Source organism: Eulemur rufifrons, chromosome 7 (assembly GCF_041146395.1).
Source record: "Eulemur rufifrons isolate Redbay chromosome 7, OSU_ERuf_1, whole genome shotgun sequence".
NCBI classification, from domain to species: domain Eukaryota; kingdom Metazoa; phylum Chordata; class Mammalia; order Primates; family Lemuridae; genus Eulemur; species Eulemur rufifrons.
Genome location: NC_090989.1, coordinates 221023022 through 221047632, shown reverse-complemented (window position 1 = coordinate 221047632; position 24611 = coordinate 221023022). Strand labels below are relative to the sequence as shown.

The 24611-nt window shown below is 40.2% G+C and overlaps 1 protein-coding gene across 1 annotated transcript in view; it reads right to left on the bottom strand.

Annotated features, from left to right (window-relative positions):
- Window positions 1–8975: 8975 nt before the first annotated feature.
- C7H9orf57 (chromosome 7 C9orf57 homolog) overlaps window positions 8976–24611 on the bottom strand; it is a 76446-nt gene continuing 60810 nt past the window's right edge. Inside the window, exons 3-5 of the mRNA XM_069472118.1 lie at window positions 15459–15472; window positions 12518–12646; window positions 8976–9100 (exon numbers count right to left, since the gene is read on the bottom strand). Coding sequence (XP_069328219.1) covers window positions 8976–9100; window positions 12518–12646; window positions 15459–15472 — 268 coding nt within the window. The remainder of the gene's footprint in view (window positions 9101–12517; window positions 12647–15458; window positions 15473–24611) is intronic.

Genomic DNA, 24611 nt, shown 5'->3' with positions numbered 1-24611 from the left:
TTCAGAGAACATGTTCAATAACCGGGACGAGAGGTCTTACCCAGTGAATACCAGCCAGTATCACTCCCTGGCCACCCAACGCTTGACCAGTGGGCTCATGAATGGAGCAGCTGTATTGGTAGGGATGGAGGCTCTGTATTTGCCCAATAGAATGAACTGACTCTCACCAAGGCTGAACTACTGTCTATTGCCAATGCTGCATGTCCAACATGTTAATATCAGGGCATGACACTATGACACTGAGCCCTGCAATGGGAGGAGGAGGGACAATCCCTGGAGGATATCAGCCAGCTGCCTTGTGACAGGTTGACTATGTTAGATCTCTTCTTCCTTGGAGGTGGTGATGCAGACCACATTATGCCAATCCCTCTCTGGGAATTTATTCTGTTTATAATACTTTTGAGATTAAAATATAAAAGGCATCCATAAACTTTTTAAAGATATTTCTGGTTTAAACATAATCACTGGTATCCTTTTTCATCCTAAGTTTTATACTTTGTTGCCCTCTGTCAGACTTCAAACTTCCTCCACAGGCACTATTACAGGTTTTGATTTATTTATTTGCTGCAAAGACCATTTGGCATATGTTTTGATAAGTCCAGGCTGTTGCCTCTGCATAACTTCAAACGGAACACGGGGACCTAAAGAGATAGTAGGTAGAGCACCCTGGCTTGATGGGTCCAGGAAAGAGAGCCGTCAGGTTCAACTGTAGGTTGCAGTTACCACTATTGGTCACCAGATGGCAGAGGCACTCAGGGCATCGCGAGGAGGAGGCTGTTGTCGCACAATTCACAATCGCAGAGATACGAAATCAACCTAAGTGCCCATTGACCCATGAGTTGATAAAGAAAACGTGGTATATATACACCACGAAGTACTATTCAACTATAAGAAGAAATGAAATAGTGGCTTTTGCAGCAACTTGGATGGAAGTAGACGCAATTATCCTAATATCCTAAGATATAATGTAGGAACAGAAAAATAAATGCCACAAATTCTCATTTATAAGTGGAAGCTAAACTATGGCCACACAAAGACACACAGAGTGGTATAATGGACACTGAAAATTCAAAAGGAGGGAGGGTGATAGGGGGTGAAGGATGAAAAATTACCTATGGGGTTCGAGTGATTGGTACAAAAGCCCAGACTTCATCACTATGCAATATACACGTGTAATGGAATTCAACTTTTACCCCCTAAATCTATTAAAATAAAAAAAGATATTTGGAGATAGTTGCACAACTGTGATATGACATGAAAGTATTTCTGTTTTTTTGGTAACAAAGTCACAGTTACTTCTAACACGATTATGACCTGCTGCTTTTAGTTATTATACAAGGAAAAGTTAAATTTCAGTTAGAGATGAGTGAAAATCAAAGAATAATTTTTTTCTTTCCCATCAAGTTCATGGACTGCTCCCCTCACACTCCCCAGGCCCCACTCCTGAGAACCATGGGAAGTTGGTGCTTGCAAGGATCTCACGGATTAGTAACCACCCCTGTCTTTTCCAGGTGATGAAAGAGAAGGGAGTGACATTAAGTCCTTGCCCAGGGTTACTCGCTCTTTGGAGCAACGTATTTTCCTAAGGCACTCCTCTTTCCCCCTTCTCTCGAGTTCTCCTTTCACTCTGCTTCCCAGGGATGTGTCTGCCTCTCTCTCCATGGCTTTTTCTTCTTCTATGATCCTTCCCAGTTATAAAATAAAATGGTGATCTTTAAAACCAAGGCTGTGTGTGCACTCAATCCTTTCTCATTGTTGCCCACAATTCCAGAGTTCATTTTTGTCTCAGTGTTCTCTTTTACGTGCGGTGACTTTTCACATGAACCTTATAATTAAATTGACTAGATCATAAATCCAAGTATATTCCTATTAATACATCTCATCCCTAGAATGCTTTGGACTCTTTTTCTCGTGTTGTTTCTATAGTGTCTCCTCAACGTGTGGTCTGAGCACTACTTGTAGCAAAATCACCTGGCTCCACGCCCAACCTAACTTCCCCGGGGGTGGGTCTTGAAAACTCATATTTTATTAAGCTGCCCTGGCTGGTCTAAGGTCTCTGAAAGTCTGAGAAACACAGATCTGAGCCCCACCCTTACCAAAGGGCCATATATGTTCCACCCACCTGCTATAGCCCCACCCCCCTGGATGCTCCCATTCTTAGTATTGCTATTTGGTCTATCCTGCCCTGTTTTCTTGATTAAAACTTCAAGGCAGAGAGAAAGCAAGAAGAGAATTAGGTGATGAACACTGATCATGTACTAGACACTCTGCAAGGTCCAGAGAAGTAGATACTCCTGACTCTGTTTTATAAATAAGGAAATTAAAGTCCAGAAAGTTGGGTAATTAGTTTGGGGTCACATAATTGGTAAATGGTGGAATGAAACTTCTAGCCTTGGTTTGTTTTTTTTTTTTCTCTAAATCCTCCGTTCTTGAAGTATAGTACTTTTGCATATGCTACGTCTCAATATGTTTCTTTTTTTGCAATAATCTGGACTTGATCCTTCACAGATTTCTTTCTTATTTTCTACCCACTCCATTCACTGTATGGCCTTCTAGAAGTTCTACCTGGGTCTCTGCTCTCTTCTCACTCTTCTTACTAACCTCAGTTTTTGCACCTGTGTGCTGGATGCCTGAATCTATCTCCAGCCAGCATTTCCCTGTTAAGCTTTAAACCCAAATGTCCAAATGCCGAGAGTCATTTCCATGGGTATAAAACCCAACACACTGGACTCTGCTCCTTGGTCTTACTTCCAACCACCTTTTTCTACAAACCACTTCAGCTGCTGTGGCAGATTCTATGGGAAGGCTCTTTTAACATCTCTTCCAGCCTCTATGTAGTGGACCTCTCCAATGCAGAGACTAGAACTATCCTCTTGCGTTCTGCTTCTACATTTTGCTGGGCCCCAGGGCTGAGTCCTACACCCTCTCTGTTTCTACACCCATTCCTTAGGTAGTCTCATTCAGTTCAAAGGCATTTATTTCAAAGGATAAATTTGCTGATGGATACCAAATTTCTCTCTCTTCAGTCAGATCTCTCCTCTTGGTTTCAAACTTCTATCACATATCAGCCATCTTCATATGGGCATCTAATCAGTGTCTCAGACTTACTTTGAAGAAGGCACTGATGCCCCTGCACAAGGTGGATGAGTTACCTCTTCATCCCTCCCCTCTTAGTTCTCTGCTCAGAGACACCTTGCTCTGCCCATCCTATCTAAAACAGAGCACCCACCATCACCTTAACCTGCTTAATTTCATTTCTGTAGCATTTGCTTTCAGAAACTAGGTTATTTATTATTTGTTGTTTCATTCTTCTACTACCAGGTAACATCTCTAAGAGCAAGAACTTGTTCACTGCTATATGCTTGGTACCTAGCAGGGTTCCTGCATGTAGTATCTGCAAGAAATACACCCATCGCCATTTTCCTAACCCAGACCACCACTATTTCTCATCTGGCTTGCTGCAAAAGTCTAAACACTCTCTTAGCTCCAGTTCCAACCATTTTCCCAGATGAAGCCACTGTGACCTTTCTAAAACACAAAGCTGTTCAGCCACTGAGTTTTTTGAATAGTTCAAGAAGGTTCTGTGTTAATGTGCACCTTGGATCTCAAGCAACAGAAAGTCAGCTTGTTCAGGCAAATAAGAATTTTCTTTTTCAGCTCAGCACGGTCTTGATCTCTCAATCTGGACGCCAGGCGTAGTAAGATTTTCTTATGCCTCGAAAGCCCTGGCATAGGCCGACCCCTCTATTTAGAATCTGTATCAAGTTTCTCCAGAAAAATAGTACCTATAGGATGTGTATATATATAGAGAGATTTATTCTAAGGAACTGGCTCACATGGTCGTGGAGGCTGGCAAGCCCAGAGTCTGCAGGGTAGGGAGGCAGGTTGGAGACTCAGAGAAGAGTCAAGTTCAAGTCTGAAGGCAGTCTTTTAGGAGAATGCCTTCCGCCTCAGGGGAGGGCAGTCATTTTTCTCTGATTGGATGCGGTCCACCCACCTTATGGCAGCTAATCTTCTTTACACAAAGTCCACTGATCTCAATGTTAATCTCATCTAAAAAACAACCTTCACAGAGACTTCTTTTTTTTTTTTTTTTTTTTTTTTTGAGACAGAGTCTCACTCTGTTGCCCAGGCTAGAGTGAGTGCCGTGGCGTCAGCCTAGCTCACAGCAACCTCAAACTCCTGAGCTCAAGCGATCCTCCTGTCTCAGCCTCCCGAGTAGCTGGGACTACAGGCATGCACCACCATGCCCGGCTAATTTTTTCTATATATATTTTTAGCTGTCCATATAATTTCTTTCTATTTTTAGTAGAGATGGGGTCTCGCTCTTGCTCAGGCTGGTCTCGAACTCCTGAGCTCAAACGATCCGCCCACCTCGGCCTCCCAGAGTGCTAGGATTACAGGCGTGAGCCACCGCGCCCGGCCACACAGAGACTTCTGAATAATATTTGGCCGGATATCTGGATATTGTGGTCTGCAAGTCATAGAAGATTTCCTTCCCATCTCCCAACTCTTCTGGCTAATTTCTATCTTCCTGATTTTGGCTTAGACACTACTTCCTTTGAGAGACTTTTATGACCAGCATGGGGGTAGGTACCTCCCTTTTAAGCCCCATATGCTACCCTGTGCTTATTCATAGCACAGACTTATTTCATCACGTTATAAAATGCTAATTTTTGTGGTGTCTTTCCCAACACCAGAAGCTAACTGCATGAATATCTAAATTGTTCACTGTTGCATCTTCATCAGCTCCCTAAACCTGACACACAAGAATTGCTTAATAAATGTTCATTAAATCAATGATGTGCTATGTGCTTCAAATTTCTCCCATCATTGCCTACCTCTGCTTTCTCTCTTCTCTCTCCATAACCAGAGCTGTAACTAGACCTGGCCTCTGTGCTTTTGCCCCAGGGCTCCAAAACTTACAGTGTGCCAGTTTTTAAAACAATTATGCAATTAATTCAACAGCATATGCTTATAGTACCACCAAGTTTAACACCTAGTTAGCAACAATAATTAGTTAAAATAGGAAGCTACCAGATGGAAAGCATCATCAGTAGCACCCATATGTGAACTGAGACATGAATCACAAAGTCGATTTGCTGGCATGATTTATGCCAGCCCTGGCATCAAAATCGCTAGTTGCAGCTCTGCCTGGACATTCCATTGTACACAATAATTTCTGATGGCAGATTTATTAACTTTATTCAGCGTGTGTGGGGGTAAGAAGGCAGAAAATATACCTATGCCAGGAAGTTACGGGTGGATAGACTGTAGACCTGTCTATCTTTCTATATTTGTCCTGCTAATTGGAGAATTAGGATTCGAAGTTCAACCAAAGGAGGTTGTAGCATTACTTATAGGTGGTAATCTACAAAGATTAATGAAATGTGCCAGATAAGGAATATGTGTCCATCAACAGGTACAGCCAACTCTACTGCCTTCACTTTGAGGAATTGCAGTCACTGCAGAGAGAGTGTGAACTACTGTGAGCAGACAGCTGGTGCTGAGATGGCTCCACATCTCCCCTAAGATGGGGCTGTTTTCCTATATTGCCAACATTGTACACTAGCTGGCAGTTTTAGCCATAAAGTTATTAGCTTGTGAAGTGTTCTACTGCAGACAATCGAGAACTAATAGGTGGTTCCCTATTTACTTTGCTTGCAACATTCAGGTCTCCAGACTTTTTTCCCCCAACCATCATTACTTGATTATTTCTTTCTGTCCAAATTGCTCACTTAGACTCAGAGTTGCTTGTGAAGCTCAGCGGTCAATCATCAACCATCTCATTTCCTTCTATTTCTTGGCTCTGGTGCTTCCTTCAAAACCCCCTGAGTCTTATTTCTCAGAGACTTGAAACAGGTGCTAAAGAGCCAGAGTAGCAACATCCCTGAGGCTCAGCTTCTTGCCCACTCATGTGGTTCTCTCAAGGGATGGCATTTGTGAAGGAGTGAGAATCATCAAAAGTTCCCTTCTGCCACCTATCAGCTATGGGGACTCCATACTCATCATCACTACGGTGGGGGAGCCAGCCACGGCTCTCTCAGTTATGAAAAGCGTGCTCCCTGGGACTTCAGAGGGCATGACCGAGTGCCAGCAGGCAAATGTTGTGTCCCTCCTTGGCTAATAGAATCATTTCAGTCTCTTCCCTGCCACACCCTCCAGATGCCCCCAATTTATCGACTGCAGAGACTTTTCCTTTAAATAAATTAGGAGGCATTAACCACTGAGACTTCTATTTCAGTTGCAAGAAAAAAATGTACCCAACAAAGAAGCCAGCCTGGTATTCAGAGGATCAAGGGAGGTTCTTGGATCCACTGGCTGTCAGCCTGATGTCTTACAGATTACATTCAGGCTAATCTGATATCACTTTGTCTTTGGGTGTGAAGGGCTTGAACAGAATAAATTTGTTAGCTAAAGAAATCTTGAATGGAGAGGGTCTTGAGTGGGAGGTGTCAGCTGAAAAGATGTGACTGCATGTCTGTGGGCCATCTGTGTGTTTCGGGGGAAATTATGACTGAGAAATTGTGAGAACGAAAGGAGGACAACGTGACACTGAGGTACCTCTCTTGAGATCAGATCCCAAGAAAATCAAGTATTGCCTGTGTCAGCCTTGGGGGAGGGGAAATGTCACACCACCCCCTGCAGGACCAAGTGCATCCACTTCCCATGGCTGCTGTAACACATGACCACATTTAAAGAAAGCAAATGTATTGTCTTATATTTCTGGAGGTCGGAAGTCTAAAATGTGTCAGCTGGGCTGCATTCCTTCTGCAAACTCTAGAGGAGAAACTGCTTCCTTGCCTTTTCCAGCTCTTAGAGGCTGCCCCAAATCCTTGGCTTGCGATCACTTCCTCCATCTTCAAAGCCAGCAGTGTGACATCCTCAAATCTGTGACCTCTGCTGATGTCATCATGTCTCCTCTCTCTGACCCTCATATCTCCTTCTTCTGAAGACCCTGTGGTTACATTGGGCCTACCCAAGTAACCCAGGATCATCTCCTATTCTCAAATCCTTAATTTAAGCACATCTGCAAAATCTTTTTTGCCAAAGAAGGTGACAGATTCACAAGTTCCAAGGATTAGAATGTGGACCTCTTTAGGGTGGGAGGAGAGGGGCACAATTGAGCCTGCAACACCAAGGTTGTCGAAGTTACTTTTGTTTCCATGGTGACTGTTGGGTCAAATTGGCATGTAGGTAAACTGCTGCAGTGACAGTCACCGGGCTCATGGCTTGCACTTCTCCTCTCATTTTCCTGGATTGTATAGCACTGGATCCACATCCATCGTCTAATCAGGGCCTCCCTTGTGGGCCGTGTTCAGCTCTGAATCTTATTTTTAATCTAAGAAAACAACAACAAAAAGTCTTAGTCAATGTCGAGTCATGGCAGGGCGTGGTGGCTCACGCCTGTAATCCTAGCACTCTGGGAGGCCGAGGCGGGCGGATTGTTTGAGCTCAGGAGTTCGAGACCAGCCTGAGCAACAGCGAGACCCCGTCTCTACTAAAAATAGAAAGAAATTATATGAACAGCTAAAAATATATATATAGAAAAAATTAGCCGGGCATGGTGGCACATGCCTGTAGTCCCAGCTACTCGGGAGGCTGAGGCAGAAGGATCGCTTACGCCCAGGAGTTTGAGGTTGCTGTGAGCTAGGCTGACGCCACGGCACTCTAGCCAGAGTGACAGAGTGAGACTCTGTCTCAAAAAAAAAAAAAAAATGTTGAGTCATAATACATTAGAACTTGAGGGACTCTAAGAGATTGAGTGATCCAATCCTCTTCAATTTATTCGTGAGGAGAAAGAGATGCAGAGAGGCCAATGGGCTTGCCAAGGCCAATGGCTAGTCAGTGACATCAAAACTTGCAGCTGCTTCCTAGTTCTCTTCTCATGGCCTCACCTGGACTGTGAATTAGGCTTGGGATGGATGCACTCTGAAGTTAGTCATTACGTAATCTTGTCATTTTTTTCCCCCTATGATATTAAATAAATATTACATTTTTTAAAAAGTTAAATTTCTATGAAATTCACTGATCCGAGGTAACCACTTTTTACCAATGTGGCTGATGCAAGATGTGACAGAAAAAGGGCAACTGGATTTAGATCTCAGGATTAAGAAATTTTTTTCATAGGTTCAGAGATATGGTTTAAGACATGTAGGCGAAATGAGTGTGGAGAGAAAAATCTAGTTTTCTTATATGCTAATTTTTCTTGTTTTATCTTCAAAGTTTATAGAAAAGCATTTGTTGAGGGCTTACCATGTGAGATGCTGTCTTAGGTCCTGAGAAAAAGACAAGAAGGTTTTATTGACATTTATTGTTTACCTTTTGAATTTTCAAACTCCTGAGAATACAGAGAAAGGCTGTTGAGGGTTAGGGTCGAGACATGAGAACCCCAGGAGTGGGACAGGACTTTGCCAAAGAGCAAAGCTGCTAGACCTTGAGGGGGGACATTCCACCAATCAGGGATGTTTGCAAACGGACCCCTCCCCCTTGAAGCCTGAGGGCCACATCCTGGATGTCTGCAAATAGACCAGGGCTTGTAATTGGAAGGTGGAGAGAATGATCAAAGGATGTCAGCCCAGCAGATAAGAGCAGTTTGCTATTCGAAGCCTGAGGCAATGTTCCTATCTCCTTCCTGAGTTCATGTCTCAGAAAATGAGGAACTAGATAAAGTAAAAAGAAGTAAGTGGTCTCTTTGTTCCTTGACATCACATGCAGCAGGAAGGAGAATTAACCAGAAAGAGGAGAGGAGAGAAACGGTGCTGAAAGGGATGTTTCTGAGATGAGTTGGAGGTGGTGGGGGAGGCTTTGGGCACCTTGAAAACCAAAGTCAATTTGGGATAATAACCCCTATGTTCTACAAAGGTCTGAGGTTTTTGGAGAGGGCTAATTGATGATGGCTGACATCTTGTGGTAACCAGATACAGCTTTGAGACTGATTGATCAGTCAAGCACTCTGGATATGGGCCACTGTCTCAGAAATTGCACAAAGAACCACGGCAACAGTGAGTAGAGTAGATTCCATGAGATCTCTTGATTTTCTGGAAGCACTCTGTTTTGTTCTCTGTGCAGCCTTTAGTTGAATACCATTCAATGCCTCCTGAAAAAAAGAAAAGATGTATCGGTTGGAGGCTGTCTTGGGAGGTATTATCTATGTACCTCAGATTTGCTTCAGATAACTAACAGGTTAAAAAAAAAAAGACAAAGTAAAAATTCCAGGTTTATCAAGATGCAAATCTAAAGTTTTTACCATTAAGAATGCCTCCTTTCATCATCTTAGTTTTAAGAACTCCCACTTAAACTATTTTACTTGGGTACATTGCATACACAAGCTTTGAAATCGTAAAACAAAAAAGCTTTCAAACTCAGATTATAAAAGCCATGCAATTGTAGAAATATCTGAAGTGTTAGGTGTTTGGAAGCTTCCTGATAATCATCCTCCAGTTTTACACAGGCTGTGAGTTATTCAAAGGCCAAAATCCACAGAGGGATCATTTAGGATTATTTAGATGTGTTAAAAGTACTTCTCAGACATAGAGGTTTATCCATAACTTCATTTAATTTCTTCCCTGATTGAAGAAGTAATGCATGTTCACTGGAGAAAATGCAAAAAATGCTCAAAAGTGCAAAATAAATGACATTAACTTCCTATAATCCTATTACCCCGAGCTTTAGTTGTATGGGGAAGGACAAAAGGAGCAATTTCCCCAAAGACAGCGAAACAGGTGATGATTGGGAACTTGAGAAAACAGTGGCTTCTCAACTGGGGAAGATTTTGCTCTCCCTTTCCCAGGATATTAGATAATACCCAGAGACATTTTTGCTGTCACAACTGGTTAGGGCTACAGGGTGGAGTTGGGGGGTGCTCTTGGCTCTTGCTCTTGGTAGAGGCCATGGATGCTGCTATACATCTTACTATACAAAAGACTGCCCTTCGTAACAATGAACTCACCTGCCCAAAATGTAGATAGTGTGAAGACTGAGAAACCCCATTGATAAAACTTTCAAAAGTGTAAGGTCTCTCGTGCCTGTAATCCTAGCACTTTGGGAGGCCAAGGCAGGACGATTGCTTGAGGCCAGGTTTGAGACCAGCCTGTGCAAGAGCGAGACCCTGTTTCTACAAAAAATTAGCTGGACATGATGGCATGCACCTGTAGTCCCAGCTACTTGGGAGGCTGAGGCAGGAGGATCACTTGAGTCCCGGAGTTTGAGGTTGCAGTGAGCTATCATGACGCCACTGCATTCTAGCTGGAGTGACAGAGTGAGACACTGCCTCAAAAAAAAAAAAAAAAGAAAGAAAGAAAAAAAAAAGAAGGGCTATAACTAGCAAAGGGGAGAGTTAAAGGGAACATAGAGCTTAGAGGGGGGGACTTACGCTAGAAAGATTGAACAAAACTCAAGTAACCCTCCTAACACTAAAACATCTTGAGATGTGACCCCATGATTCTTTTCCTCTCTCCCAACTAACATTGATCTCCTCTAATTTTCATTCTTCCTTTCTAATTCCTCAGAAAATTTAGAGTTTTTTTCTTTTTCTTTTTCTTTTTTTATTTGCCCACATGAAAATTTAGAGTTTTGCTTTGTGGATTTTTATTCCTAAGTGGCATACTGTATATACTGTCGGCAACTGACTTTTTTCCCACTTAATGATGTTTTAGATTCCTCCATGTTAACAAATGGGTCTAGTTCATTCTAAGTGCTGCATAGCATCCCATGGCCTGAATATAACATAGTTTAATTAATAGTCTACTCTATATGAACATTTAGGTCATTTCCATTATATTATTATTAAACAATGCTGCAATGATAACCTTGATACATGCCTTTTTGGTGTTACATATAAATATTTTTCTACAGTAGATACAAAGAAATAGAATTGCTTTGTAGAGGGCTACGTTTATTTAACGTTTTAATGGAAATTTACAAATTGAAAAAATGCTGGACCAATCTAAACTGTCACTGGAAAGGTATGAGCGTTCCCATTTCCCCATACTTTCACTAATTGTTGATACAATAAAACATATTTTTTGCCAATCTGATGTGTTAAAAATATATTATTTCTCTTATTTGCATTTCCTTGACTTTTACTAAAAAGGTTGAGCAGCCTTTTATGGTTTTTTTTTTTTGTTTTTGAGACAGAGTCTTGCTCTGCTGCCTGGGCTAGAGTGCCGTGGTGTCAGCCTCGCTCACAGCAACCTCAAACTCCTGGGCTCAAGCAATCCTTCTGCCTCAGCCTCCCAAGTAGCTGGGACTACAGGCATGCGCCACCAAGCTCGGCTAATTTTTTCTCTATATATTTTTAGTTGTCTGGCTAATTTCTTTCTATTTCTAGTAGAGACAGTGTCTCGCTATTGATCAGGCTGGTCTTGAACTGCTGACCTTGAGCGATCCTCCTGCCTCGGCCTCCCAGAGTGCTAGGATTACAGGCATTAGCCACAGCGCCCGGTAGCCTTTTATGTTTTTAGGTTATTTATATTTCCTCTTCTGAGAATTACCTTCAAATTTCCTTTAACAAGTTTCTTCCCCCCTGATTGTTAGCCTTTTTAAAAATTGTTTTTGAAGTCCTCTCTTTATTCTGGATAGATATTAATATCTTTTCCTATTATCTATGTTCTAGATATTTTCACCCAGTTAGTTCCTTATCTTCTACATTTTGGAGTTATCATTCATTTTGTAAATTTTAAAATATTTATATATTAAAATTTATCTGTCTTTTCCTTTATGACTTCTGGATTTTGCATGTTAAGAAGGCATCCTCTCTTTTAAACTTAAAAAAGTTTCTCTGTCTTTTCTGCTAATGTTTCATCATTTGGATTTTTATGTTTAACTCTCAAATTGATGTGCAGAGGGCCAGCTTGTCGGGCATGCAACCTGTGCAACTGCACAGCACCCCAGGGGTAGAAGGGCTCTGCAAATTGTGTATTAATTTTTTGTGAGGATGTGACTGGTGTGAATGAGGCAGTGTGTGGACCCATTAGGAAGGTGTGCTCTGGAGTCAAACCACCCACATTTGAATCTTGGCTACAACACTCACTAGCTATGTAGCTTTTTTGCAATTTACTTAATCTTTCTGTGCCTCATTTATATAATCTTTATTTATTTATTTATTTATTTGAGACAGAGTCTTGCTCTGTTCCCTGGGCTAGCGTGCCGTGGCGTCAAGCTCACAGCAACCTCAAACTCCTGGGCTTAAGCAATCCTTCTGCCTCAGCCTCCCAACTAGCTGGGACTACAGGAATGTGACACTAGGCCCTGCTAATTTTTTTCTACATATATATTTTTAGCTGTCCAGATTATTTCTTTCTATTTTTAGTAGAGATGGGGTCTCACTCTTGCTCAGGCTGGTCTCAAACTCCTGATCTCAAGTGGTCCTCCCACCTTGGCCTCCCAGACTGCTAGCATTACAGGGTGGTAAAGCTCTTAGTAAAGAGTGTGGTAAATATTCAATGAATGTTTGCTTTTATAAGGATTTTTCCTGTGCTCATTTTAAATAAATTTTTTAAGTGTCAAGACTTACCTTTATTGTATATCTGTTTTTTACAGTACTGACCAGGTTTTGTTCTGCAGGTTCCATAGTCTAAAAGACATCCATGGAAGGCGATAGAGAGTTTGCATGATCTGCAAATCACATTTCCAGTTTCTCCAAGTATATGAGTGAAAAAATAAGGAGAAAGTAGTGATAGTGACAAGAGAGAGAAAAAAAGATGAAGAGATAAAGAGATCCAAAAATAAAGCAGTGATTTTTGATTTTAAAAACTAAGCAAGATTTTAAAAATTAAATCTAAAAACTCACATAAATTAAAATTATTTTTATTTTGAGAATTCAGTAAGGGAAATTTCAAAGCATATTCTATATACATAAATTAGAAGCACCCTGAACTGACAGTAATCAGGAGGCTGAGTGGTCTAAATAACTCTGTTGGTTAATACTTATTTCTTTGCTCAGTACCTAATTAAATCAAACCAAAGTTATTTTACCAGAATATTTAATTTCAGCGACATATCCACTATTAGGTCTTCATTTCAATGCCTAACGTAGCATATTATATATAGTGAGTTCTTCATGAATATTTATTGTTTGATTAATGTTTACATTTTGGTTATCTTCAATACTCAACTTCATTGGCTCAAAAATGTATTCATTTTGGTTATATAGAAATAGCCCATGAATTCTTGAACTTAGGTAAGGTTGGAAGACATTATCTAGAAGATTATGTCTTCCAACACAATATTCTAACACTCAACGTCCATAGCCTTCTTCCTAAATTCTTTCCAAATTTTAATGTGCAGCACATTTATTTGAGCAGATTAAATAAAATAAACACATATTCCCAGAGCCCCCAAAGACCAGAGTTAGAATCTATGGGAGGCGGAGCCTGGGACTCTGTATTTTAGATATACAGAAATAGCTGCGGGGCTATGATGTGGTCATAGGTGTCTGGAGCAATATTTGAGAGCCATTGGTTCTATCAATTGAGGAATTTCCTGTATAACAACACATGCAGGGAGCCGTGGCTGGTGATGGAGAACTCATCACCATTAAAGACAGCTCAGGTTATTAAAAGATTCTGCTGATATTGAGCCAAAATTTGTCTTAGTGTTTACAGTTTCCATCTTTCACTGTATGGTGATCACTGCCATGTCACTCCTATTCATTGAGAACCCCAAAGAAGAGTTTACTAGACAATGTATTTTGTATCTCCCTCTATCCTATTGAGGGTTAGAAGAGATAGATTTTAACAGAAAATTTTTATTCTGGCTGATGAGGCTATTTAACCTTTGTTCTTTTCAGGCTCAACCTCATCTAAAGACATTTAGGAAATTTCAAATTGGTTCTCTCACTGAGCATGACAGATAAGACTTCCAATCCATAATCAATGATCAATCAACAAATATTTTTTTAAGAACAGAGGTTATGCTGAGGACTCTGCTAAGCAATTTATGTGCATTAGCTTAATTATTCCCAAAATACACCTTTCAGGTAAGTATTACAGTTGCCTGCATTTGGCATAAAAGAAAAATAAGTCCTTAATAGCTTGCAGAAGTGGCAGAGACAGGAGGTCAGAAAGGTCTGCTGGAATCCAAGCCCTTGTGCTTAGCAAATACACTTTGTTCCCAGAGCTGCCTACATTTTGCAGATCCCAAACCACCTGATTACCCTCTTCTTGCAGGAGATCTTGGCTCTTCCTGGAGCAGGGTCAATTGCCTGCCTGGAATACTGGCCTGCGGTTTCTTCAGGTCATCCCTGAGTGAGTTTTCCTCCTGGATTTATGATCACTCAATCTTGCAACTTGCCCTTAGGGACCCATCACGTTACTCAGAGCTTTGGTGCCAAGAGATTCCCCCCAAGTGAAGAGCTCGCATGGTACCAGGTCACCATCCACCTTGCCTAAGGCCCTGAACTCTTTTCCTGGGTGAGATCTGTTCCAGCTTCCTTCTCTCCCTCTCAGATGGTCTCTCCTGACTCCACAACCAATGTCCATAGCCTTCTACTTCCTGAATCCTTGGCCCCTACACCCAATGTCATAGTTATCTTCTTCCTGAAACCTTGGCCCTGACAGTCTTCACTATGGCTGAAGATAACGCCTGCACTTCCAGGCCTTTTTGCTGACAGCAATTGTTCAATTGCCTGAATACTTACAAATATGTTCTCAGATCCCATTTCCTTTCTTCCAGTCTCTTTGGTCTGAAAATTTGTTGTTGATTTTATTAATGTATCTGCTACATGAAATATTCCAATTTGACAACTAAGTTTAATACTTCTTGTTAGATGTAAAATGAATAATTTCCTTACACAATTAATTTTGAAGTGTGCTGTGCTATTTATGACTTTATTTATTAGTGGAGGAATATACAATATAGTGTGTGCATATATATAAGAAATCACTTAAATGCAGATTATAAATCCTATATATATATAGCTATGTAAATATAGATTATAAATCATGATGATGGTAATCTTTTATAATAATCTCCCCTTACTTAATGGGCAGTTCTGAGAAACAGAGGTAAGTACCAACAATAATATTTCTCTTTATGCTGAATTTTCTTTTGCCTGTACATCTACCCTGGGTGTCCAGCAAAATTAATGCAATCCCTGAATCATTTTTTCATGTTATCCTAAAGATATTTTCTTGTGATTTTTCACGTATTCATAGGCTCCCATCTGATATTTGTTATGGGAGAGAAGTATAAGGACTTCAAACACAGCAGAGACCCAAGCTGTGCAATTTGAGTTTCTCACTGCCCTTTTCGCAAGGGGTAACCAGAGCTCCACTGTGCGCTGTATTTAGTGATGGGAGTCGTGCGGGAAGCAGAGGCCACAAACTGGTGGTCTGTGGACCAGACTTGCATAGAGTTTTCAAAAATTGTCTTAGTTGTCAACTTTTAAAAATGTGACAGTTCTCCTGCAAACTTGAGTTTCTGGCTTCTCCCAGCGAATCAGAAGATTTGGCAATGGTGGATTTCCTGTCTCCATGGCAGCAAACATCTGTAGCTGGGTACTGGCTACCCTCCTTTAGAAGAGATTTTCTCTTGTTTTATAGCTGGCTGGCTTCCTCTATTTGTATTAGGTGGCCAAATGCTTCATGCATGTGGATTTGTAATCCCAATATTTGGTACCAAAAGTCTACACATCTCAATACACATGCCCCTCAACTCATGATGGGGTTACATACAAATAAACCTATCGAGAATTGAAAATATCTTTATTTTTATTTTTTTTGGAGACAGAGTCTTGCTCTTTTCCCCGGGCTAGAGTGCCTCGATGTCAGCCTAGCTCACAGCAACCTCAAACGCCTGGGCTTAAGTGATCCTCCTGCCTCAGCCTCCCGAGTAGCTGGGACTACAGGCATGCACCACCGTGCCCGGCTAATATTTTCTATTTTTAGTTGTTTGGCTAATTTCTTTCTATTTTTAGTAGAGACGGGGGTCTCGCTTTTGCTCAGGCAGGTCTCGAACTCCTGACATCGAGCGATCCTCCCGCCTCGGCCTCCCAGAGTGCTAGGATTACAGGCGTGAGCCACCGTGCCCAGCTGTGAATTGAAAATATCTTAAGTCGAATATGCGTTTAATACACCTGCCGAACACCAGAGTTTAGCCTAGCCTACCTTAAACGTGCTCAGAACACTTTTACGTTTGCAGTTGGGCAAAAATCATCTAACACAAAGCTTAATTTATAATAGAGTGTTGAATATCTCATGTCATTATTTAATACTAAAAGTGAAAACCAAAAATGGTTATATGGGTACTTAAAGTATGGTTTCTACTGAATGTGCATTGCTTTCACACAGTCATAAAGTTGAAAAATCATAAGTTGAACCATCATAAGTCCAGGACCATCTGTATTAGAGTTTTATTTATCTCTGAGATGCCTTGTAGATTCTTTCTACTGAAGTGTGGTCTCTAGATTAACAGCATCGGCATCACCTGGAAGCTTGTTGGAAACTTGGAATCTCAGGCCTCACCTCAAACCTACCGAATCAGACTGTTCATTTCAACAAGGTCCCCAGGTGACTCAAATGTACATTACATTTGTAAAGTGCTGCTGTAGAAACCACCTTCTCTTGCTCCTTCCTCTTCTGTCTTCTAACTCTAAGAGACTCTGCTCTGTAAACTTCTGGGTGCGCTGCGGAGCAGCTGTGTTCAACCATCTTACCGTCTCGGCGAGAGGGAGAATTCCCATGCAGGTGCTTGCACGTGCTTGCCTGGAGACATTACCTTTACGAACACCTACCTAGTTTGAGGGGCCTTAAGAATTCTGTAAAGGAAGCACATGCTCTCGGCTTCTGCCCCAAGCTATTGTTTCCCAGCGTGTCAGAATGGCCACTCTTCAGGCTGCAATCTTTTATGAGAAATAAAGCTCTCCTTTCCAAATTACAAAAAAAAAATTCTGTAAAAGGCATTGAAAGCTCCCTGTTATCTCCTTATATTTTCCTTCTGTGAATGGAGGAATGTTGGAGTTGGTGGAAAGAGCATTTATAACAGGAAAAGTGGTGGGAGGCCCCTATCTATGCTTCTTTTGGTCTAATTAATTTGCTTACTTTGCCATATTGATAAGAACTTTCACCCTACTTTGGTTAGTTCTAGCTTAGTGATCATAATAGCAATATGTGGTCCACCATTTGCCAGCTCCGTTTCCTCATCTATAAAATGGGAAATAACAGCACCTAACTTAGAAGTCATGAGGATTAAATGAATTAATAGAAATGAAATATTTCGAATGAAATCTGGGATTGATCAACACTCATGTGCACATGTAGAAGTAAAACTCAACGGAGACCAGGGAGGTGCAAGGGGGGAGAAGGGGATGGGTAAATTCACACCTAATGGGTACGATGCTATCTTGGTGAGGGGCACACATATAACTTTGACTCAAACTGCACAAAAGCAAATACGTAACCAAAACGTTTGTACCCTGCTGTAATATTCTGAAATAAAAAAAGAATCTGGAATGTAGTAAGTGCCCAATAAATGTGAGCCCTGGATGCTGAGTGCTTACTCAGGACTTGTTATCAGCACCCAGAAGTTAACAGGCAGAGTCTCTTAGAGTCAGAAGATGATTAACCCAAGAGTAGGTTTAGAGGAAGGAGCAAGAGAAGGTGGCTTCTACCTGATTTAAGGCCACTTTCCACTTAGTCATATTGGAATTCTGCAATGTCTTAAGTAATTTTGCCTCATTTTGACTTATGCTCTCCTAATGACTTACCATGTGCGAGGAAGGGTAAGATAAAAACACCAGCAAAGATAATGCTTCTCATTCTTAGAGTTCCAGCCAAAAAGAAGATGGAAGGAAACATATGTCTCACTATTAAACCTTTCCTGGGGAGGTATTAAAGGCACAAATTTACGTTAGTTATTTTAAAAAGAGAAATGACTGGTTAAGTTTCATGTATTCTATTAAGACAGTATAAAAAAATTTATTTTGTGAAGGAGGAAAAATAAGGTATCTGTCTTTATCAAAGGTACACCATAACACTTCTCCTAGTTTCAGAACATTTTAAGTTTAGGTGTCTTCTTATTACCAAATACCACTTCTTCCCTTTATATTTTCCCCTGAATTTTAATTGTTTAATACAAAATTATGAAGTGAAATAGATGATGCTTCTATTTATGCTTCTTATGAACTAATAAGACGCATGATCTTTCATTGCAAAAGATCATGTTTATGAGGAAAAGCATTATGATTTTTTTTTTTTTTTGAGACAGGGTCTCATTCTGTCACCCAGGCTAGAGTGCCGTGGCATCGACCTAGCTCACACAGCAACCTCAAACTCCTGGGCTCAAGTGATCCTCCCCCTCAGCCTCCTGAGTAGTTGGGACTACAGGCGGGAGCCAACATGCCTGGCTAATTTTTTGTTTCTATTTTTAGTTACCAGGCTATTTTTTTTTCTATTTTTAGTAGAGACCAGGCCTTGCTCTTGCTCAGGCTGGTCTCGAACTCCCGAACTCAAGCAATCCACCCGCCTTGGCCTCCCAGAGAGCTAGGATTACAGGTGTGAGCCACCATGCCTGGCGTTATGATTGTTAACAATAGTTGATACTTATGAAAACAAAGGGGAAGGAATTGTCAGATTTAGGTAAAATATAAATTTTCAGTTTTTCATGACCTACCTATCTTCTTCATGAAGGTAGTATGGGAATTTTCCTGAGTCTGAACTTCTTTAAAACGATAACAACAAGCAAAATTTCTGATGTGATGAAGTCTGTTATAACTGAAACCAACACCCTGATCCACTAGATTCCAAACGGTTTAAACGGTAAAAATGACCCAAGTAAATAGGAAAATTTTTCACTTGAACACTCTGATCTATATGAAACTTAATTTTCTTGCTCATGAAATTAACATAATAAGGCTAAGTTATTCAGCAGTTAAATTAACTAGATTAGATAGTTCAGATATACATAGTCTATGTGGGCAAACTATCTATTATACTAATATAAAGTATTTGGTCTTGATTTTTAAAAAAATACCATATAATCCTTGGAGCAGAACTTGGTGCATTCAGAAAGCAATTTTATTTTTTTAAAAATAATGTTCATTTCCTAATTAAAATATAGTTCTAAATTAATACCTTTTTCTTAAAAAATGAAAATATTAAAAATATTAAAATCCCCTTTGACCATATTCCCACCAAATCCAGGGTCTTCCCCAAATGTGGCAGCATTATCAATGTGTTGAGTATCTTCTTTTTAATTTTTTGTAGAGATGGGGGTCTCGCTGTGTTGCCCAGGCTGGTCTTGAACTCCTGGCCTAAAGTGTTCCTCCTGCCCTGGCTTCCCAAAGTGCTGGGATTATAGGTGTGAGCCACCACATCCAGCCTGGGTATCATTTTTTAAAATATAATTTCTTATAGTTTATTCAAGGGTATTATTTTTATTCTGTGCATTTTCATCATACACTTGTAACATGGAAGTATGTGTAATACTGCTTTCTTTTTTATTTCTGCAAAAATAACATCATACTCTACATGTTATTTTTCCTCTTGTATTTCACTCAAAAATGTGTTGAAAATCTTTCTATGTCAGTCTTTCAAACTCTTTCATTATTTTTCATTGCTGTATACTGTTTCCTGGTATGACTACATCATCGTCTAGCCATTCCCTGGTTGTTAAGCACATAGGTTCTTTTTTTTATGACAATGTTGCAATGTGTGTATATGTCCTTGGGCACATATGCAAGCTATTTCTCTAAGACAGATCTTGAAAAGTAAAATTGCTTGTCCCATGTTTTCTTCACTTAACATTTTAATAGATACCATCAAATTGCCACTGAAAGTAGCTATGTCAATTTTCCCATCCACCAGCAGAGTAAGAGTACTCCCCCTCGTATCCTTACTGATATTGAATAAAAGATTTGCAAAATGATATTTATTGACAGCTAAAAATCTAAATTAAAATATTTTGCCTATCAACTTGGCAAAGATGAAAAAGTAGATGTACTGTTATTGAAAAAAGGTGTTCTGAAATATGCACATTTAGCCACAGTGTAGAGAAATGTGAATTAGTTTGTATGTGTATTGGTACATATATACTATTAGTACCTGTAATCATATATGTGTATATAAATACATACACAAATTTACAATTTGTATTACCCCATAGCCATAGCTTTGCAGCCTGCTCTATAAACACTGTAGCTATAGCTTTGTAGCCTGCTCTTTTTAAAACTTAACTTCATATTTTGAGTATTTATTTTGTCATTAAATAGTCCTCAAGAATATATTTTTAAAGCTCTGTGATATTCAACCATGTGGGTTTACTATGATTTATTTAATAATTTTCTCATGTTTGGGTATTTTTCATTATATTTTATTTGTGTTTAAAAATTTCTTTAGGATAAATTCATAGAAATGGAATTTCTGGGACAAAAACCTTTAATGTGCCTTTTAATACATATTGGCATATTTTCTAGAAAGTTAATACCAATTTAGAGCTACAGTGTGGCATACTCATTATCCAATCTTTAGTGCTTGGCACTGTGTCTGGACCATAATAATCCCTCAATTAATGCTACCTTTTCCTCCATTCCTTCTTGAGGTTTTCCTTTTGTTTAAATACCTTTGTTATAAATTTGTCTTTGGCCCTAATGGGCCACTATTAAGAATTTATTTTCTTGAATGAAGGTGACATTATATGATTAGTCAATCAAAGAACATACATTCATGCAAATATAAATTCTTGGATATTAATCTTGAGGCTATTTTTCTTGATACATATCATCAATATCTTTTTTCTTTCAGTAAGAATTTGTTTTTATGATACATTCTAGTTGATATCTGTAGCAAATAGGTTTTGGTGAAAGCAAGCTATGTAGAATGTGGGGCCCTGAGAGTGGTCACTGGGTGTCTTGGAGTTTTAGGGTGGGCATTTCCAATCTGAGATGCTCCAGGAAAGGTGGCTGGATACAAAATAATGATACTCAAGTCAATAGCAGTACATACTGCATGAGTCAGTTGAACATACGAAGTTCAAGAACAGGCAACATTCATATATAGTGATTAAAGGTGGACTAGTGGTTATCTGTGGTGAGGAGGACTGACTGGAGAGGGGCACAGGGAAGCTCTCTAGGCTGATAAAAATGTCCTATATTTGATCTGGGTGGTGGATGCATGTGTCTATGCAAGTGTAAAATGTTACTGAACCGCACATCTTAGGTTTGTGCATTTTACCGAATGATACCTTCAGCAGTATATATGTTTTTATTCCCTTCCTCATTAGGAACAAATCAGTGGAAAAGTCTTGCAAGCACTTCTGTACAAATTAGGAATTTACTGAATGGTGTTAAGCATGGCGGGTGGGGGAGGGGGGACATTATTTATTCAACAAATATTTATTCGGTTTTTGCTTTGCTCCAGACAGGCTGATTTCATTTTTTAAAATAGGCATTGATTGCCTGCTGTTTATGTATGTGTGCATATATTTAGAGACAGGGTCTTGCTCTGTCACCCAGGCTGGATTGCAGTGGTATGATCATAGCTCACTGCAGCTTTGAAACTTTTGGACTCAAGCAATCCTCTTGTCTCAACCTCCTGAGTAACTGGGACTACAGGCATGTGCCACCACACCAGGCTTATTTTTAATTTTTTGTAGAGATGGGGGTCTCACTGTGTTGCCCAGGCTGGTCTTGAACTCCTGGCCTCAAGTGTTCCTCCTGCCTTGGCTTCCCAAAGTGCTGGGATTATAGGTGTGAGCCACCACATCCAGAAGACTTTTTTTTTGTTTGTTTGAAAGAAAATCATTCTGGTAGAGGAATGAACGTTGAGGTGACAAAGGTGAGACTGGATGCAGAGAGAAGTGTTGCACTAGCTCAGTCAAGAGATGTTAAAGGCTGGAACCAGGGCATGAGGAGAAGGGATGGCAAAGAGGAAATAGATGAGAGAAATACTAAGGATTACATTTTCAACATTGTAATCCTAATAGTCTATGTGTGAGGGCACAGCTTAGTCCTAATCTTCTCTACGCCTAGCACTCCTGTGGGTCTCTAGGTTGCAACCTTCCCAAAGAAATCCTAGAATTCAAGCTAGCTAGGAATTCAGAGTCTTCAAAGTTAGATAGGCTGGAGCACCTTGAGAGAGCTCTCTCCGGGCAAATAAGGACACAATTGTCTGCCTCCCTGGATAGTCACCTCTGTGGCAAGTGACCTAGTGATCTTAACTTCTCTCCATCATCCTGGGCTTCAATGTCCTCATCTCTGCAAGGAGTGGACTGGATTATAGTATTCTGTGGTTCTACTGACTCATAAATAAGATAACTCTACTTTATTCCTCCCATTGTTAGTAAGCAGAATGAGAAATTCTAAAATCACAGCTTAGGTAAGACCTCCTAGTAGCACGAAATGACATTTGATAGTCTGTGAACGTTGATTTCCCATTCACAAGGAAGAGCGTATTTGTGTATCGCATGTACTGGTGCCTGTTGCTGTGGACACGCAGATGCACACATTGCAGAGTGCCACCCGTGAGTCACAAGTTGGACTCTTTCCCCTGTTTTCTGGTAGATATTGTGATGATGAAAAACATGAAGGGATATAATTTTAATTTTATGCCTGGGAGGGTAAGAGCAGAGTTCAAAAGCACTGTAATGCTTATTGCAAGAGGAGTGACTTACCTATGGAGTCATTGTCATCCTATTCTCTGCTGGTGGTTAATAATGAATTATATTGCTTTGAAGGTAGAAGACATTGCCAACAACCTGCTTACATCCGGACCTAGCAAATTCTCTTCTCTATCCAGTTTTGCTGTAAAAATCTACCATATCATATAGGTAACTTGGACTTGTCTAGCTTAGACAGAAGTCCCCAATTCATCATTTCTCACCCCTAATCCTATGAGATGTTTTGAATAAAAATGTTGCGTGGGCAAGTAAGTTTGGAAAAAGATAAGCATTATATTCTGTAATGAAAAACTTACATGTACTTTGGAATATTAAAAGTTCTGAGAATTACTGAGGTAAAGAAACTTTGTTTTGACCTGATATTTCCTGAATTTATTTGACCAGTTGGCTATTTTTTTCCTTTTAATGCCTCTTAACATCCTTAAGAACAAGTTCTGATCGAAATAGTGTCTCACTAATAACCATAATCATCATAATGATGATAGCTTGCGATTGTCTCTCACTTCACACTTTACAATGCATGTTTGGCTTCATAATTACCTTTAAAAAGCCTTCTGATGTTAGGGATAGAAACTATTTTTATTCCCATTTGAGAAAATTCAGGCCCAGAGAGATTACAAGATTTCCTCAATACGACACCATGAGTCAATGGTAAATCTGGGACAAAAAACAACCAAATGCCCTCATTATTCACAATGTTGCTTTCTAAAATATACATAGAGAGTCTGAACTTCCAGTATGGATGGCAGAAATGTCACACTAGCATATGATCACTATCATTTATATTCACTACTAACTAGAATCTATAGCAGTTTAAAATTGTAAGGCAAATTTCAAATATAGTCATTTGTTCATTTATTCAGTAAATAATTGTTGATCTCCTACTATGTGTCAGGTACTACATAAGTACAGCAAAAACCAAGATAAACGATGACTTACCTCATGATGTTTATATTCTATTGGGAGGGAAAGAAAATCAGAAATATAGATACATATAAACAAATAAATGAAATAACACCAAGTAAGAACAAGTGCTCTAAGCAAATGAGACAGGGAAATGTGTTAGAGGGTGACGATGGATAGGAAATATTCATCAGAGTCTCAGCAGGTGGTATGGGTTGAATTGTGTCCCTGCCCTGCCCCCATTCATATGAAGTCCTAACCCCCCTCCACCTCTATTTGGCAATAGAGTCACTGCCGTCCTAATTAGTGAGGATGAGGTCATTAGGGTGGACCATAATCCAATATGACTGTTGTCCTTACAAAAAGGAGAAACGTGGACACAGACAGCACACAGGGAGAATGCCATGTGAAGGTGAAGGCAGAGACAGGGTGATGCTTCTGTGAACTAAGAAATGCCAATGATTGCCAGCACACCACCAGAGGCTAAAAGAGAGGCATGGAATAGATTCTCCCTCCCAGCTCTCAGAAGGAACCAGCCCTGCTGACACCTAGATCTTGGACATCCAGCCTCCAGAACTGTGAAACAATACGTTTTTGTCATTGTTCTTTAAGCCACCCAATTTGTGTTATTTTTGTTACGGCAGCAAAACTAATACAGCAGGAAATGGGCAGCCCATTCAAGGTGAAAGAGAGTTCAATGAAGGGAAACCAATGAAGGATGGTGAAACACCCCAAGCCTAAAATAGGAGTGACTATTACACCTAGACCTGAAGGGATGAGAGAAAGGAGGCGTTAGCAGGACTTTGTGGGGCCTACAGCTACAGAAGAGCCTGTTGGAAGCTTTGGTAGCTCAGCATGGGGGAAGCCAGGGAAATACATGCCCAGATCTTCCTTACTTCCTGCCCTCCTATTTCCTGCCATTGCTTCCCGTTGGCAAAATCCAACGGAAAGAGAGAACAAGAAGTCCTGGTTGATGTATCCCATGAAGGTCAGCTTTCTGGGGGACAGAGTAGGCTGGAGAAGGATGGTCAGTGAATCTGGAGGAGCAAATGGGAAATATTGAAATGTGGTTGGTTAGAGGAGGGCTTTTCGAG